The sequence below is a fragment of the Macrobrachium nipponense genome, chromosome 36, assembly GCF_015104395.2.
Source record: "Macrobrachium nipponense isolate FS-2020 chromosome 36, ASM1510439v2, whole genome shotgun sequence".
NCBI classification, from domain to species: Eukaryota; Metazoa; Arthropoda; class Malacostraca; order Decapoda; family Palaemonidae; genus Macrobrachium; species Macrobrachium nipponense.
In genome coordinates this window covers 55,067,210-55,085,011 of record NC_087220.1, presented here as the reverse complement: position 1 = coordinate 55,085,011, position 17,802 = coordinate 55,067,210, and the positions used below count along the sequence as shown (strand labels likewise).

The following is a 17,802-nucleotide window of genomic DNA, read 5'->3' as shown; positions in this document are numbered from 1 at the left end:
TTAGTTTCCTGGATGTTCGCTTCTCTATTAGATGTTGTCTCAGATAAATTTATTAGATTTATGCAAGACTTTCCTTCTTCTAGCTGAAAACAAACATTTTCTCTATTTCTGTCTCAGAGTCATTTCTGCTCTCAGTGCGAGTCTGTACTACTTATCCGCCCGCACCTGTCTATGTCAACCCAGTTTGTCTGTAAATATTGTACCTGGTAGGTTCACATGCTCTTAGTCTAATTTCCTATGTACCTGTTGAGAAGGTCAAGTGAATTCCTACGGGCTGCTCTTGAGCAAGAGCCCGTGCTGGCATAAAGCCAGCTCAATCTAAAACAACAACAACTGTAAATAAATTATCAGTACCCAGCTACCTGTTTTAATCTCTGGTCCTCACAACTGGTGACCTCCCGGAGTTGGTGACACAGTGGTTTAGGCCCAGCCTTTAATGGACTAATTACGGCCGCTCACCTTCAGAGAACCTTTAGCGGACTCAATATGGCACCACAGGTCTCTGAAAACTCCATTTCGAGGACGACACCAACGCCATTAACGGACTAATCACGGCACAGCTTTCCAGTGTGTTTGGCATTTTATTTCGAGGACGGGTAGCTGGGTGCTGGTCAGCCAACACAAAATTCAGGCGGCGGTCCAGAAACATCCATCCGACATCGCGGCCTCCTTTGCCTCACCCAGGGGACGCCAGATATCTTCTCGACCCGCCGAACCTGCTGGCCTCCTCGGTTCTTCCCCTGGCGCCATTGCTGCACCTGCAAGTCCCCAGGCAACCTCCCGACACCGCTGCTGCACCCAGGGTCCTGCTTTATCCACCCAACGTCACTGATGCACGTGGGCCCGCTCAGCCCCCCTGACGTCGCTGCCTGTGGGCCTCCTCAAACCCTCGATGCTGCCATCGCTCCTGGGGCTCACTCGGCCTGCCTGACGTCGCTGCCACACCTGCGCGTGCGTGTAAATTTTATATTTTTTACACATGTAACGTGCCTTCTCGCCGACATCCACAATATGAAGTAAGTGCGTGTGCTTTTTCTTCAATATACCGTACATTTTGCTCACCCTTCTGACGCCGTCGCCTGTAGTCCTCCTCGGCCTACCGACACCGCTGCCACACTTGTGGGCCTCCCCTGCCTGCCAACGTCACTACCTGTGGGTTTCCTCGACCTGCTGACGCCGCTGCTCACCTGTGGTTCCGCTCTGCCCGCGGGAAGCCGCTGCCGCGCTGGGGATTTCCTCAGGCCAACCTACACCGCCACCACTCCTGGGGATCCCCACGGCCCGTCCCACGCCGCACACAATGCCGCTATCTCTGCACTCTTGGTACCCCAGCCAACAGTAGAAGCCCCCAGGTAACCACCAGGGTAGGCATCCTGTCAGCCAGCAACACTGAAGGACTCAACACTCGATTACACCCCACAACAAGTGTCACAAGGACACAGGGTCGCCTCCTGCCTCCAAGATATTTTTCATCCAATAATTATTCCATAATCATTGCCTTTGGGGGGGAGTATTTGTAAGGACAACGCTTGTAAATATTTTTTATTGTATCCAATCATCGAGTCACGTTGTTCCTTTTACCATTCTATAGAGCGTTCCGTGGCCTTTCCACCGATGTATAACACATGTAATTTCATTATTTGTACGCCTTATTATCTTTAAATGTATGTTTGTAAGAAAATACAAATCTACTGTCTCAGAGTCATTTCTGCTCTCGGTGCGAGTCTCTACTACTTATCTGCCTGCACCTGTCTATGTCACTTATCTGCCCGCACCTGTCTATGTCAACCCAGTTCATCTGTAAATAAATTATCAGTACCCAGCTACCTGTCTTAATCTCTGGTCCTCTTAACTGTTACAATTGGAACAATATTTTGGTCGCCTACAATTTTGAGTTGTATGGTTTGAATAATCACAATTTGCACAAATATGTTCCTGTCTATTATTTTGGGTTGGCCCATTTGAACTTTGATTCTGATTACCATTGTTTGGATTTCCCCAGTGCAAATATTTGGGGAAATGAAATAAAATGTCATTCTGAGCAGAAAATGTTCTATAAACATATGCATTTCAAGGCTTCGTTTGTGGGTGAGGTGAATTTTTAAAATAACCGTTATGAAATGTCCAAGTAAGATGGCGTGCACGGGATGTCGGATTAGTTACAGATATGGGAATGGGGATGGAGCTGATCACTTCACTTGTAACTCTAAACAGCTTCACTTTTCCGCCAAGAGCTTGTTCGGGTTACATGTGTCAGATTCCTTATTCATTTTGTTAGTAAGAAATTTGAGACAATGCCTTACCATTCCAGTAATGTGGAATAGGCAGATATGATGTTTATTTATAGGTTTTGCAACAATAAACTCCAGTTATATAAAAAAGGGGGAAAAATGCAAGTATCACTGAAAACTTCTCCCTCTGCGTCAATGGTATTCACCGGACTCCGATAAAGAAAAGAAAGCAAGCTGAATGGAATCTACCTCTCCATCAAAGATAGGCCTATTCATTACACACCGATCAAGGATTTAAAACGTATTTTCAAAAGTCTCTCCTTCTCCATCAAAAGTATTCATCATACACCAGTCGAAGGGAAAAACACATCTAAGAAAATGTCTTAATATCTTAGTGGAAAAAGAAAGAATGAGAAAATCAGGGAAAATTCACTTTCTTTATTCTTTCCTGAAATAGGTAGTATATTCATGCAGTAACCAAAAGAGGTAAAAAAGCTAGCAATGCTCAAAGTGCAGTATATTCCCTAACTGCATTCGCTTGTCATTATGATTACTTTCATTATCATTCAGCATAGGCCTAGTCCTGACTTCTGAATTCAACAATTCTGTTGACATTTACACTACTTTCTTGATACATAAAACTAATGATTAAAATCAGATTACAGTGAAGTCTGTTCACTGGTGATTTACAAATTGAAAAGACCATAAGGTTACTTTTTTCAAAAACCTGCGAGGAAAAATCATATATAATTAAAACACAAGCAATCCAGTTGCCTAATGCATTTCATCAACACCCACCTTGCCACCCCCTTATCCCGGACTACTCAGACACCGCGTGCGCCATTTTGGCTGAGAGCAGCATTAAGGAAAACCGGTTATTTAAAAAATTTACACCACCAATAAACGAAGCCCTAAAATGCATATGTTTATTGGACATTTTCAGCTTAGAATGACATTTTCTTTCATTTCCCAAAATATTTGCATGAACTCGTTACACCCAGTATATTCATTGCAACATTTACTCCATTATGTACACATCAGATTACTATTGACTCTTTCAACCCATCTATCCAGCTCTCTCTAGATCTGCCTCTCTTCACTAAGCTATTATCGAGATGTTCAATCATAAAAATACTCTGATCAAACATTTTGTCTAAAACTATCATTTTTACCACTTCTAGATATGTATCTCCACATTTCGTACCTTACCAGTTCTGCACGGTCCATCTCTCTAGCTTGAGCATGTATTCACCATCATAACTTTCATAAAGACAGTTAGCTCAACAATTCCTTCATACATGCACACCATGTCTTCAATAAAGTCTCTCCCCAAAACTTTTGCAAAAATCCTGTTACCTTTCGTGTTTCACCTACTGTCACTCTCCTATTCTCCCATTCTACCAGCATCTTCGTCATTTACTCTACACAATGAAACAAAGCTACGACCATTTTAATCTTGCTCACACTGACTCAACTTTCTTCTGTTTTTTATAAGCTTCTGCAGTTTTCCTTCACTTTATCCATAAAGTACCGTATCAACTTGAACATGAACATTCTGCACTACATTCACAACTTATTTTCTTCTCTCACAACTCTGCAGCTACGTCTCGTTTCCTTTCTCTGACTTATTGCATCATTCCACCCACAAAGACATAACACACCCTTAGTCTCAGACCCACTTTTGCACCAAACTAGAAACTCTTAAACCCTCTCAGCATCCCAATACCCTAAACCTTAAGCTATACAGACACTGTGCCAATCACTTGTATGTGCTACGACTGTCTCGCCTCCAAATATTACGGCCTATCCAATTATACAATTGTATGACGTAGGTAAAAAGTGAGCAAAAATTATACTATGAAGACATTTAAATGCATAAAACCACAAACAAATAATAAAACTACAAGACAATTCAAGACCTAGTCTGAAAGGCCGTGGTACCGAAGCTACTGTTTTGAGAGCACTGGTAAAGAAAATCGAGTTGACAATAACAGGGAAAAACTCAGAATGCTTTACTTCTGTCAGCTTAGGAAGATAAGGAATATGAAATTTAGGCCAAAGGCCAAGAGCTGGGACCTATGAGATCATTCAGCACTGAAAATAGTGTTGAAACAATTGTTAGAAGAGGGTGAAAATGAACCAAAGTATAGTAAGAGGAATCAAAGGGGTTGCAGCTAGGGGGTGAAGGGATGCTGCAAAGAACTAGGTAATGCTTACAGTGCATCGTGTGAGGTGCAAAGAATGTGCTACATCCCTACGGGGTTCTATCAGTTTAGAGAGGTTGAACGGCTTGGTAGTGCGCTTGCAAGTGGTGTATTGAAGACGTGTGACAACGTCACTGACACAACATCAATATTCATAATAAAATATAAAGAGGAGGGGGCAGAGGGAGGAAGGAGAGGAGAATATTATACTGTTTCGGAGGGACATTATCACGGCACATTTCATCTCGACTGCAAATCATTTTGGTTTGTTTTCCTTTGAAATCTCTCCCTTCGTATATCACATTTACATTTTAACAAAAAGCCTGTGCCTTTGACAAATTTCTTCGGATGTCCAAATATCCTCTTATCATTAAACAGTCTTTGGAAGATATTTTTCCTCAATAATTGTTGAATCAATGAAAAACTTAACGGAATTTAAAAAAGAAAAAAAAATTTATTTACATTCATTGACAGTTGGTCCGCTTAGTTACTGATTAAAATAAAAATACATTTTCTCTATCAATAACCTTTCAAGATGATACATATTTCAAACTCTCATCACTTCTGAGAAAACTCTGATAAGCACAAGCACTGGGGATTTTTCCGGGTTCAAAATCTAACATTAATATACAATTATTCTAAGATTAATAAACTAGTCCGGTTATTGACCTGAGCCAAAACTCTATGACATGAATCTTATGGAAAACTAGGGCTAAGAATTATAATGTAAATACTTTAAGTAACATTTACGTCTGTATGAGTGTAGTGACTAGAATTAACATTCTGTGAAAGGTTTCAATGAAACATCCCTGTATCATTCTGCCTACCCTTGGAACAGAGCTTAGGTTTTTTGCTTGTAACCACTAAACAAAGAGAACCTCCCTCTCATGTGTATACAGTTATAAATATATACATGTATATATATATATATATATATATATATATATATATATATATATCTAACAGAAAAAGATTCATAAAGCAAAAGTAATTTTCTACCGACCCTCTCAAGACAAGACCAGAGAGACATCCAACGATAAAATAAAAATCCCACACCTGGACAGTATAAGATGGTGACCGTGACACTCACAAAATCTAACCCTTTTGCCATTGTCTACCCAAATACCTTAGCCAAATCCCAGATAAACGTCCAACAAAAGACAATTACTAAGGACACAGGAGTATATGAAATCCCATGCCTGGACTGTGACCAATCTTACATTGGTTTTACAGGAAAATCACTTCCCCAGAGATTAATACAACATAAGCGGTCATCTATTTTTAACCATATAAATAACCATAACCAAAGAATAACCTAGAATTTGTCACGTATAATTTATAGCAGCCAGATGATAGAGTCAGTCTTGATTAAACAGATAGGTAATGAACATCTCAAAGGGTACCTGGGATTCAGATACCATAGATAAAATCTTCTTTCAACCAACACAGAAGATTAAAAGAGAAATTTTAAAGGGTGGGTGGCCTAGTCAAATAGCTTACCAGTGGATGGATTTCTTGGTATAAACACCACCTCTTCTGTAACTTTTTTTCATTCATTACCTACCTGAAGAGAGAGACAGACTTTCTATATTTTAGCATTTTTATGGGCTCCTTTTACTAGATGGAATTCTGTTTTAACAGAAAACAAAACAATGAGCAATGCATAAGCTCAGGCAAAAGTCTTCTGTGCTATAAGAACTGGCTTGAGATGTGGAATTTTTGGCACAGGAATCTCCCTCTTGACTTACAATAACACACCATAAACATGGCAATGACCACTGTTTATATATATATATATATATATATATATATATATATATATATATATATATATATATATATATATATATATATACTCTTTGGCCTATGAAATTATTTACAAAAGAAGCTTAAGTATGAGTAATTAATTAGGCCACCAGAGTTATAATGACCAAATCTCCACGGGACATTTACGCCTATCCTGACAGACTTTGACTTTCTATCAAATGTTTAATGCAAAATGTTTTGAAGCAAATCACAGTAAAGAAAAGAAACCATACATATATATAACAGACGGAAAAAAATTTCCTTAAGCATAAATACAAGCATGTAGGGCCACTGAAAAATATAGTACACAAAAACCAAGACCCAGTTTTGCAAAAGGTCCTCTGCTTACACGGCACTTATTCTTTCCATAATACACTAAAGTACTGAAAAGATATGAGAACTCAGAGACATCAAGGAAACTCAAATCCATATTTGATCCCTCAGCACCTTAGCACATATATACATGAACATAAACGCATGATTATAATTATTATTATTATCATTCAATTATTATTATCATTCAAAAGACGAAGCCTATTCATATGGAATAAGCCCACAGGGGCCACTGACTTGAATATTATAGTGTTCATCAGAAAGAAGTAACAGAAGGTAGTGGGTAATACAGACAGAAGAGATCACTTATTAAAGAAATAGATTAGGAAATGACTAAATGGATAGATAAAAACGTAAATAATCATTAGCACAAGAAGAATTGTATAAGAATAGTAATTATACATTGCATCTTCGCTGGAACTTGACAAGTTTCAATTGCACATCCCCAGGGAGCATACAAGGGAAGTATATTGTGTATGATATGAAAACATACACGTCCCAAATGTACACGTGAACACCGAGATAACGTATGACAAAAGAACTTCAAAAAAAAAAAAAAAAAGATAGTTATTATCAACATTTTTCTCCACATATGCTTCACTTCACAAAAACACACACACACACAAAGAAACTTCTGTAAACAACGAGTACATCCACTGCCTACTTAAAGGGGTCTCATTTTCTTTAACTTTATATTTGTTGATCACGCTCAGGACAGCACTCCTATACAACAGAGGTAAATTTGCCCTGCAGTTTCTCACTTGGTTTTTCTGGTTTATTAATATTATTATCATTATTATTGTACTTAGGTAGAAGACCCTCTTTCAAGCACGTTCTATTGAGGGAGATGACAGATTCAGCTGCATTGATTTTATAGAAGTTCTTTTCCGTTCTTCTTCTTACAGCCTTTTCGATGTTACATAGATTGGCGAGTAACGTGCCTATGGGAGTCATAGGGAAAAGTCAAGATCGATTACAATAATATTTACAAATCAATCGATCTTAATTTTTCCCTACGCCTTCCATAGGCATGTTATCACCCATCTATGTAACATCAAAAAGGCTGTAATAAGAAGAATGGAAAAGAATTTTTTTAAAATCAATGCAGCTAAAGCAGCAATCTCCTTCAATAGAACATCATTATTATTATTAGTATTATTATTATTATTATTATTATTATTATTATTATTATTATTATTATTATACCAGTGCATTGCCAGACGTATAATCTAGGCATACCAGAGTGTGTGTTTTGTTCTGTATACCAATAGTAATGATAACAATTCTCATACAATAGGCCACTGTTTACACATACAATGTGTAAAGGAATGGGAAAATAGAACAAAGAAGAGAATAATATTAATTATCAATAAAATGTAGTATGAATGAATGGATGTATGACTGTGTGTGTGTGTGTACTATGTTCCTGCATAACTCTAAAATGCATTGTGCAATTTACACCAAACTTGGTATACATACGATCATGTAGCCTCCGTCCTCAGTAGACTACAAGATGTCATCGCCAACGATGGTGGATGGACTAAATACTGATACATATTTTATAATAAATGGTTATTTTTCAATCTATTGTGTATCCTTAATAATATGGTGCTGTAATATTTGTCCCTTAATTATGTATACGTTAAAATGTTACTAATATCAGGTTTGGACGTCAAATGATATATATATATATATATATATATATATATATATATATATATATATATATAAATAAGGATATAATCTCATTATTACTTGATACATTATTAACGTTGAAATTTAATCCTGCAGAACGAACACAAACAAACAAAAACCCACATGCTTGCCATCGATAAATGTAGACGTATGCCGAGCAGTTGAAATCATGCACAAAAATACGATTATTTGATCCAATGATTGTCGGTTGTTACCAAACAAACGTCCAACCATAGGGAAGAATCGACTCCCATAATAACCTCTATGACAAGTCAAGACCTATGCTCCCAGGGCGCCCTTCTGACACCAGCCACACTCTCAGCTCTATTACACTGTGTCTCCTTTCCGTCTGCCTCTTCCTTGCTGTTGTCCTCTCTCTTATAACTGTCTCTTTGTTTCTCATCCTTCAGTGTCTTCTAGGCCTATGGAGGTCTTTCTCTCCTCAACTTATGCCTTCTTTATTTCTTCATGCTCAATTTGAGTTACGTAAGGCCCTACACGATCTGATGTTAGTTGTCTTTGTAATAATAAGAATTTGGAATGAGGCTGTTGATATTACAATTATAATTAAAGAGTAGTAGGTATGCTGTTATTTGATAGATTAGACTTTTATTGGTAGATAGCTAAATCCCATTATTACAAGAGAGCGCCATGAAAACCGAGTTATTTCTTCTGTCGGTAACAGCAAGTAATAATATCATTACAACAAAAGTTAAACAGACGGGTTTTCTCGCCTTCATGATGAGAAAATAAACCTACAGAATAGTTTCCGTTATTTTATTTTCCTTAAAGGAGAAATTAGAGAGAGGGAGCAGAAGTTATAAACGTGTGCTTGAAAGGGTGGAAGTGAAGGATGGAGGGAAGACGTGTGGAGGGGCGGGTTTCATCGTGCGTCTGGAGGAACAGTTCCAGTGTTACCAAATCACATCCAGCCCTTGTGGCTGAAATGTGTTTACTTATATGTGTGGCCGACTGTACATATGACTCACTATCTGGAAAAGAATTGTGGGGGTAAGATATCACTGGCACCAAAGGGGGCGGGGGTGGGAAGGGGGTGACATGTAAAAATAACTGAAAATGGCAGATATTAAATGTCTAATCCATAGCTTTTGAGGTCGCTGAGATGAAGAGTGACACTCACGATGCCCAGTCCAAGTTCAGCCAGATAGGAATAGAAGGGTGAGAAGGGGGTGAAATATAAAATGTCAAAAATGTTGGGCAATGTAAGTAACTATCTTAACAGGAGAGAGAAGCAGCACTAGGTTGTTGGTCAACCAGTGTGTGTGTGTATGTATGTGTGTGTATATATATAAAGTGTATTGGTGCAGATTGAAACCCAATAGTATAAATAAGTAAGAGAAGGAAAGCGTGCCTTTTAGGAACAATTACATTAGACAACTAAGAGTGGCACCTGAGGGGGAGCCATTAGAAAACCACATAAATATTATACTACAACTACTAACAGATGGTATCAGTGAACTACAGCCAATCAGATCTGTTCATACAGGGGTGAAGAATGAGAATAATACAGGTTAATTTTTCTAAACTGATCCACAAACATGAGCCTGGTAGATATGGGGTTTGAATATGAGTGGAAAGTATATAAGGGTAACTGTAAATAATTGATGAAGGCATCAAAACTTTGCACTCTAAATTTGTAAGATTTCAAGGCACTTGAATGTAAGTTGGAAAGATATCAATGCCTCTCACATTCATGGGAGATGAATGTGAGACATTGGAGTCTCTGAATATGAGTATATGCAAGATTTAAGAAAATATCAATGTGAATGGGAGAGACACTTCAGCATCTGAACATGAGTGGGAGACATACAGTGGTACCTCGAGATACAAAATCTATCCGTTCCGAGGCGGCTTTCGTATCATGAGCTTTTCGTATCTTGAACTGCATTTTACATGTAAAATGGCTAATCTGTTCCAAGCCCTACAAAAACACCCCAGTAAATTTTATAATAAAGCTAAATTGACCAATAAACAATGAAATACTACAACAATTTGGACCATTCAATACCTAACTTAATAAGTACTAGTACTAATATGTATGTACCTGTAAATAAAGTGTATTAGTGTACATGGTATACAAGAAATACTGTACTTAAATACGTACGTATGTAGTAAAATGTGGAACCTTACCTTTCGAGTGAGGCTATCTCTGAAAGTGGCGACAGAGGAGGAGGACAAACGGCAGAAAACTTCTTATACACTTAACTTTACGAAACACATTAAAAAATGTCAGGAAACATAAACTAAACTTTACAAAACACATTAACAAAACTGTAACACTTAACTTTACAAAATACTTCAAATTAAATTTTTTTTCCTTTTTTTTTCTTACTTTTTTATACTTTACTTTTTTTTTACACAAAATTTAAATTTCTTCACCACTTTCAACTTTGTTTTTTCGTAGTATCAATTGGATCTTCCTTTTTGCTTACTCCTGCTAATACTAAAGGCCTCTTTAAAAAATAACTATCCAAGGAAGATTGCTTCTGCCTGCTTTTCAAAATGCTTCTGAAACGACTCAGGCAAACGTCATCAAACTGCGCAAGCATACGACCTGTGTAAACCTTTTCGGGGTGTCTCTTTTCTGCAAATGATTGCACCTTATGAAAAGCAGCTAGAGCATCCTTAATTTCTGCCGTTGTCATAGGGTCGTCCTCCTCCTCCTCCTTGCCGCTGCTAGAGAACTCTTCTTGGTACTCCTCGAGGAGGTCATTGATGTCGTCCTCGTCGACGACCAGCCCCATGGACTTGCAGAGTACAACGATCTCGTCAAGATCTGGTTGCAAAACAGTTTCAGGATCGTCAACTGTTCCTGAATCTGCAGCACCAGCTTCGCCCACGTCGAATCCCTCAAAGTCTCGGGCGGATACGGCATCAGGCCAGAGTTTCCTCCACAAAGAATTCACAGTTCGCCTCGAAACCTCCTGCCAAGCTTGATCGATGAGTCGGATGCATATCACAATATTGAAATGCTCCTTGCAAAATTCATGCAAGGTGAGGTTTGTGGTATCGGTGATGTCGAAACATCTCTTGAAAAGATGTTTCATATACAGCTTCTTGAAGTTCAATATCACTTGCTGGTCCATGGGCTGGAGGAGAGGGGTGGTGTTAGGCGGAAGATAAAGAACCTTGATAAATGAATACTCCACTAGGATATCTTCCTCAAGGCCAGGAGGGTGAGCAGGGGCATTGTCCAACACCAGCAGACATTTCAGAGGGAGGTGCTTCTCTTCCAAGAATTTCTTCACTGTCGGGCCGAAACACAGATTTACCCACTCCGTGAACAAAAGTCTCGTTACCCAGGCTTTCGCATTAGCCCTTCACATCACCGGAAGCTTCTCCTTTAGCACTTTGTGGGCCTTGAAGCTCGAGGAGTCTCCGAATGATAGATAAGTAGGGGCTTCACCTTGCAATCCCAACTGGCGTTCGAACAAAGTGCGAGCGTAAGCCTGTCTTCATAGGCTTATGCCCGGGTAGCTTCTTCTCTTCCTCCGTGATGTACGTCTGAAGAGGCCTTTTTTTCCAAAAAAGGCCATTCTCATCACAGTTGAAGACTTGCTGAGAACTGTAGCCTTCCTTGATTGTCATCTCGTCGAACGTCTTAATAAAGTCTTTGGCCGCTTTCGTGTCCGAGCTGGCCGCCTTCCCATGCCGCACCACCGAATGGATGCCAGTCCGTTTACGGAATTTTTCAAACCACCCATGAGAAGCCTTGTACTCTGGGGTTGGCATCGATGTCCCTTCTCCTCCGTCGTCTTCGGCCTGGGCAATCAAATCGCCGAAAATAGCGCTGGCCTTCTGGCAGATTGCAGTCTCTGTTATCGTATCGCCAGCGATTTCTTTGTCTTTTATCCAGACAAGAAGCAGCCTCTCCATCTCATCGTGCACTTGGCTCCTCTTGCTAGACAAAATAGTCACGCCCTTGGAAGGTGTAGCTGCTTTGATGGCATCCTTCTGCTTAAGGATGGTGCCTATTGTCAACGGATTTTGGCCGTATTCCTTGGCGATCACCCTCAATCGCATGCCAGCATCATACTTTTTTATTATCTCCCTTTTTGTCTCCAAAGAAAGCATCCTCTTCTTTCCTACTTCAACTTTCTTGGGACCCATGACTACGTATATACTGTACGCAATTAAGTTATGTAGTATGTATACATATGAAGTAAAGTTCTCACACAACACAATAAAGTAGTACTACAACGAAATCACTAACGAATTTATGTGGATAAACGAAATCGTGAAGAACGAACGAATTCTGCGTGCTTACGATACTGATTATGCCGCCAAGTGGCCGAAAAAGCACGCCGCTACGTACGATCCATGATGGGATCATGGGAGAGATGCTGACCAATAGGAGAGCAGGATCTTATGGCAGTGACTAGCATCAAGAACCAATGGGAGAGTGGGAGGATGGTGGTGAGTCTACTAAGTTGACGGCGCGCGAGTTTTAAAATTGTTATCGGTGGTCTGGGCGAATCTCGGGACTTTTCAGCAACAACCTTTCGTATCTTGAACAATTTTCGTATGTAAAGCAAAAAAAATCTTCGTATTTGCTTTTGTATCTCAAGTTTTTTCGTAAGTTGAGCCTTTCGTATGTCAAGGTACCACTGTACTATTGTATTGGGCATCTCAACAAGTTGGGAAACATCTGGGAGTTCTGAATGAGTGGAAGACAAGTGGCCACCTGACCAATGCAGGAAAATTATCGGAGTATCTGAACATGCGTGGGAGAGATATCATAGCATTTGGAGAGAACCAACATAGTAATTCTGACTCGAAAAAAATATTAATACAAAAATAAAAACCTGATAAAAAATATGTCAAAATGGTATAGGCACCTACTCCCTGGAACATACATGTGGGACAGCTTTGTAACAAGTCTTTCATGAATAAGAACTTCCATCATTTCAGGCCATATAAAAGAAAATAGTATGTGAAACTAACTACTTACATGTAAGAGGTATTCAAGTATTATCAAATGAAGCACTGCAACTTAACTTGCACATTGGTCTTGGGTAGTATTTTGTTTCTTCTTGTGAAATATACTAAAGCTTGATAACGTGAAGGTAAAACTACATTTTTATACCTTTTCTCTGATTTCCCAGCTACCTGCCATCTTCTGCATTCTCAAATGGCATCCACGTGGATCAAATATGTATTTGTGCTTCATGCAATGGCATACTTGTGGATAATTGCCTATGCATATAAACCCCAGGATCTGTTAACAGATGCAAATAAACCAAAAGATCTATTGAAAGATAATGTTGCCATACCCATTTCTAAAGACCCAAGTCTACCCACAGCTATTCCTTGCCCAAACCCTCAAGACATCCAACCATGCGCATGTTATGCGATTAGCAACACAACTATGGACATCAACTGCTCAAATGTAACAAGTGAGGATCAGCTACGGGTCATCTTCAACAGGCGTTTCCCGTTCATCAACTTCAGAGCACTGACAATACAAGGAAACATATACCTGAATGCACTGCGTGGAGGAGACCTGGGTAAATGCACATTCCAGAACATAGACATCAGGGACTCTGCACTAATTGAAATAGATGATTCTGTCCTACAGGACAGTGCAAACACTTTGGCGACCCTTGTTCTGATCAACAACAACCTCGTTTCAATACCAGATATCTCACAGTTCACCCATTTATGGTCACTTGACTTTTCGTACAATGCTTTGATAGAATTTCCTCAGCTATATTCAACAACACTGACAAGGCTCGTTCTACAAGGTTACACTTGGGATATGGTTCCAGTTGATGGATTTAAACACCTACCAGCACTTGACACAATACGAATTACATTTTGTTCAATAGTAAAACTACAACCTGGTAAGTACTGCAGTTTGAATATTGCTAAGCACATCTGGGATAATGATTAAGTGAAAAATAAGTGTTTATATGCATGGAATATTTGGAGATGCACATACAAAATATGTTTTAGATTTCTTATCTATTCCTTTTTTCAAAGAAACCTTTACCAACAACAATTTTGGATACATAAATCTGGAAAGCAACAGTATCGACTACATTCCAACGGATGCATTTCATATGATTGGAACCAACAACACTTTACGCCTCAACAATAATCGAATTACGTCTATACCTCCAGGAGCTTTCTCTGGTTAGTGACTAATTCATAATGGTAAGGAGACTAAGTCATTTCTATTTAGAGAAAAATGATCACGGACTTATACTTTGTTAGTAATTTCTGCTTAGATAACGGAATTCTGAAACAATTGATTCAGTAATTACTTGTAACAAATTTGGGGACTTGAAGTTTTTGGGATATTAATTTAATTATTTCTTATTCATGATAGATTATAACTAGTACGTGATAGTGAATTTTTGGCACTGATAATCAGTTGCGTATGGACAGTCATTGATTCACTCATTTCCTTGACAGTGCCTTATGCACAATAACTACATACTCAAAAGCACTTACTGGTTATCAGCTCATCACAAAATCCTGTGTTAGTAAAACCAATTTCATTAAATAATTACTTCACTATCAAGTAGATTGCAGTACAGGATATGGTCTAACTGACATAGGTCACTGGGCATTCAATCTTTTGTTCATGGGATGCTTGTATCTTTCTTAAAACTGATGTTCGGCTAATGAAAATATATTTCACATTCTTTTTCTTTCATTACAATGAATATAAGGGGAATTCGTAAATAAAATGAATATATATACTCTTCATAATTAAAACATATCACATGCATGGATGTATAAATGTTAAATATGTATGTATAAATGTTAAACATTTAAATCACGATTTTAATTAAATCACTTAAGAGGCTGACTTACTGACATATATTATAATAATAAATAATAGTATTTACAGTGCAACTACTTCCAGCATAGGTCACTGGAAACTCATAGTCAGTTCTATGCAGTGAACCATTATATATCTATTTATAATATTCTTTTGAGGAGTAATCTCACACAAATGAGTTCTGGATAATTACTAGTCAGTAACCTTTTATTAACTTTTGGTAACATAGACATATACTAGTACCAAACCTAGCAACCCAATACTAATTTATATGGTGGTCTTTTCTTGAAATTTCCGGTTACTTATGATTTCAAGCAACATGTGACTGGTAATCCAAAACAGAAACACCACTATTGTAATTCACGCAAGAAAATGGAAAGTAAGAAAGGCACATTATGTAAAATTCACTACAAATATTAGACACTGCCAAACCCAGAAAGCAGTCATATTGTTAAAGTGCTAAAATGTTCCCCCCATAAGGTGCACAGAAAACAGGGTAGCTGACAACCTAACATGTCTAAGTTGGTTTCCCTGGGCAATCACTAGCTAACAGCTCCACTATAATACAAAACCCAGTTTTATTTTTTTTCCTCTCTTAGTGAGATATTTCTACTGACCAAAGAATAAAGATGAAAATATTATTACCTACAGGTATCACTGGGACACTGCAATTGAGCTACAATTTCCTCAAGGATTTGCCTGAGGATATATGGAGACCTTTACTGGAAAACAATGTGATGCTTTATATAGCAGGTTAGTTTGCTTATGAGAATTTATATCTATCATTGCATATATACTTCCACACTTTCTCACATATACCAACATACAAATATACATATATATGTACATGCATATATGAGTACCATACATAAATCTAAAAACTCCACCTAAACTCCTTTGTTTTCTTTTATCTGTAGGTAACCCATTTAACTGTGGTTGTGAAATTGCCTGGTTGATCCTCAATCAAACTCTCCTTGGCAGAATTCACGATCAAGCAACTTGTTATGATGGACAAGCTTTCGTTGACTTGAATCCAATATGGTATGAAACGATGTGTTACTAATCTCTCTTACGGTGTGTGTAAAGTCTGATATATAATTTGAAATTCTTAAAAATCATTTTTTATATTCTTGTATGTTGTCCATGAAATCTTATGATCAATGAAAAAGAGAATAAAATATTGTGATTCATTTCATCAATATCAATTTCATCATTTTCACCAGAGAATAAGCACGCTAAGAAATAAAGGAGGTGGTACAATCTCTTAATGGAGGACTTTGGGGTGGATGCTACACCTAATAATGCTTGTCATAGAGTAAAAAGAGGTATGGTACTGAGAACAGGCCTTTTAAAGAAAACACTGCTGATAACAAATCAGCAAATTAAAGCAAATTAAAGCTACTCTGTAAGCAATACATTTGACTGATAGTCACAGTACAATAAGAATGAATTCCCAAGATACTGAAAATAGCAATCAAGAAGGCTATCTCATATAAGTACCACCACAAGGCCATAAAAGAATACACAACCCTCTTATCTCATTCACACATGCACTCAACTAAATAGCATTCTTTCGTGAACACCAAGTGAAGCACAGTAATATGGTAGTATTCACTGATGTCTATCTCTGACAAACTCAGTTACCAACAAATATCCAGTAACATGGGATCTGTTATTTCACAACTACTTACTGGATAGTAATCTATTAATCAATGGAAACTTTCACCAACTGCTTAAGGTACAATCAGACTCAAGTACCAGAGCCAAAACTAATCTGATGGTCCGTTCATCAACAAATGGCTAGTCTTCCATTTAATTAAATTTTAATTAAATTTGAATAAATTTTTGAAAGTCTGCTGAAATGTGGGTAAATAAACAAGTCAGAGGAAACTCATTAGTAACTCTCCAAGCCTAATGAGGTATTGTTTGGTATACTATTCAGTTAATAATTCCCTCTCCATCTCAAGAAAATCCAAGCCTGAAAATGGTAAAGCACTGAACTGTAGGGTAAATGACCAAGCGGTGACGTAGCGGCCACCTCTCTAGAACACGGCCAATTCCCGAAAAAGCGCTTAAATTATTCCATTATTTTGTGACTTACAAGAAAACAATTACTTTGAGAGGAGTGTAGAGGTCTCAGTGCGCTGCCTGGAACGGCCACAGCTCTTGACTGATGCTCATAGCAGCGAATCCAAGTACTTTTTCGGGACGGCAGCCGCTATGTTGCTGCTCAGTCATTTACCCAGTTACACATTATCAAATCACCGGACTCTAACACAATGTCTCTGCCTTAAACCTAAGAATATTTTACTATTACTACTAAGCCTTTTTTCTTGCATGGTTTTGTGTAATTCACTTTAACAGTCAATATTTCCCTGAACAAGTTAGGTTGGGTGAAGCTCTACCCATATAACTGGAATACTAAACACAAAAAATAACATATACATTTTTAATGAACTATGAAATACAGTACACATACCCTTACAACCAGCGACATGCCTGTAAAATAAAAACTTTAAATCTGATATTATTGCATACTTGAGTTCTGAGTTAGGTTAGGTGAAGATCGACCCATACACTAATTGAAACGAACACCCACCCAAAAAAAATGTATATACCTATACCTAGTAAATAGCCTATATCAAACTTTTGTTGAAATATGAAATATACCTAAGCTATATACTCTTCTTCCTCTTCTTCTTTCCCACCGTTATCCCAATAG

The 17,802-nt window shown here is 38.1% G+C and overlaps 2 protein-coding genes across 6 annotated transcripts in view; one reads left to right on the top strand and one right to left on the bottom strand.

Annotated features, from left to right (window-relative positions):
* LOC135203676 (uncharacterized) overlaps positions 1 to 17,802 on the bottom strand; it is a 192,104-nt gene that overhangs the window by 149,799 nt on the left and 24,503 nt on the right. The gene's annotated exons all lie outside the window — the stretch shown is intronic.
* On the top strand, positions 7,186 to 16,271 carry LOC135203675 (oplophorus-luciferin 2-monooxygenase non-catalytic subunit-like). Its single transcript, XM_064233564.1, has 5 exons — positions 7,186 to 7,310; positions 13,396 to 14,133; positions 14,273 to 14,425; positions 15,732 to 15,833; positions 15,998 to 16,271. The coding sequence occupies exons 2-5, from the start codon at positions 13,422 to 13,424 to the stop codon at positions 16,141 to 16,143; spliced, it is 1,113 nt and encodes a 370-aa protein (XP_064089634.1). The 5' UTR covers positions 7,186 to 7,310; positions 13,396 to 13,421; the 3' UTR covers positions 16,144 to 16,271.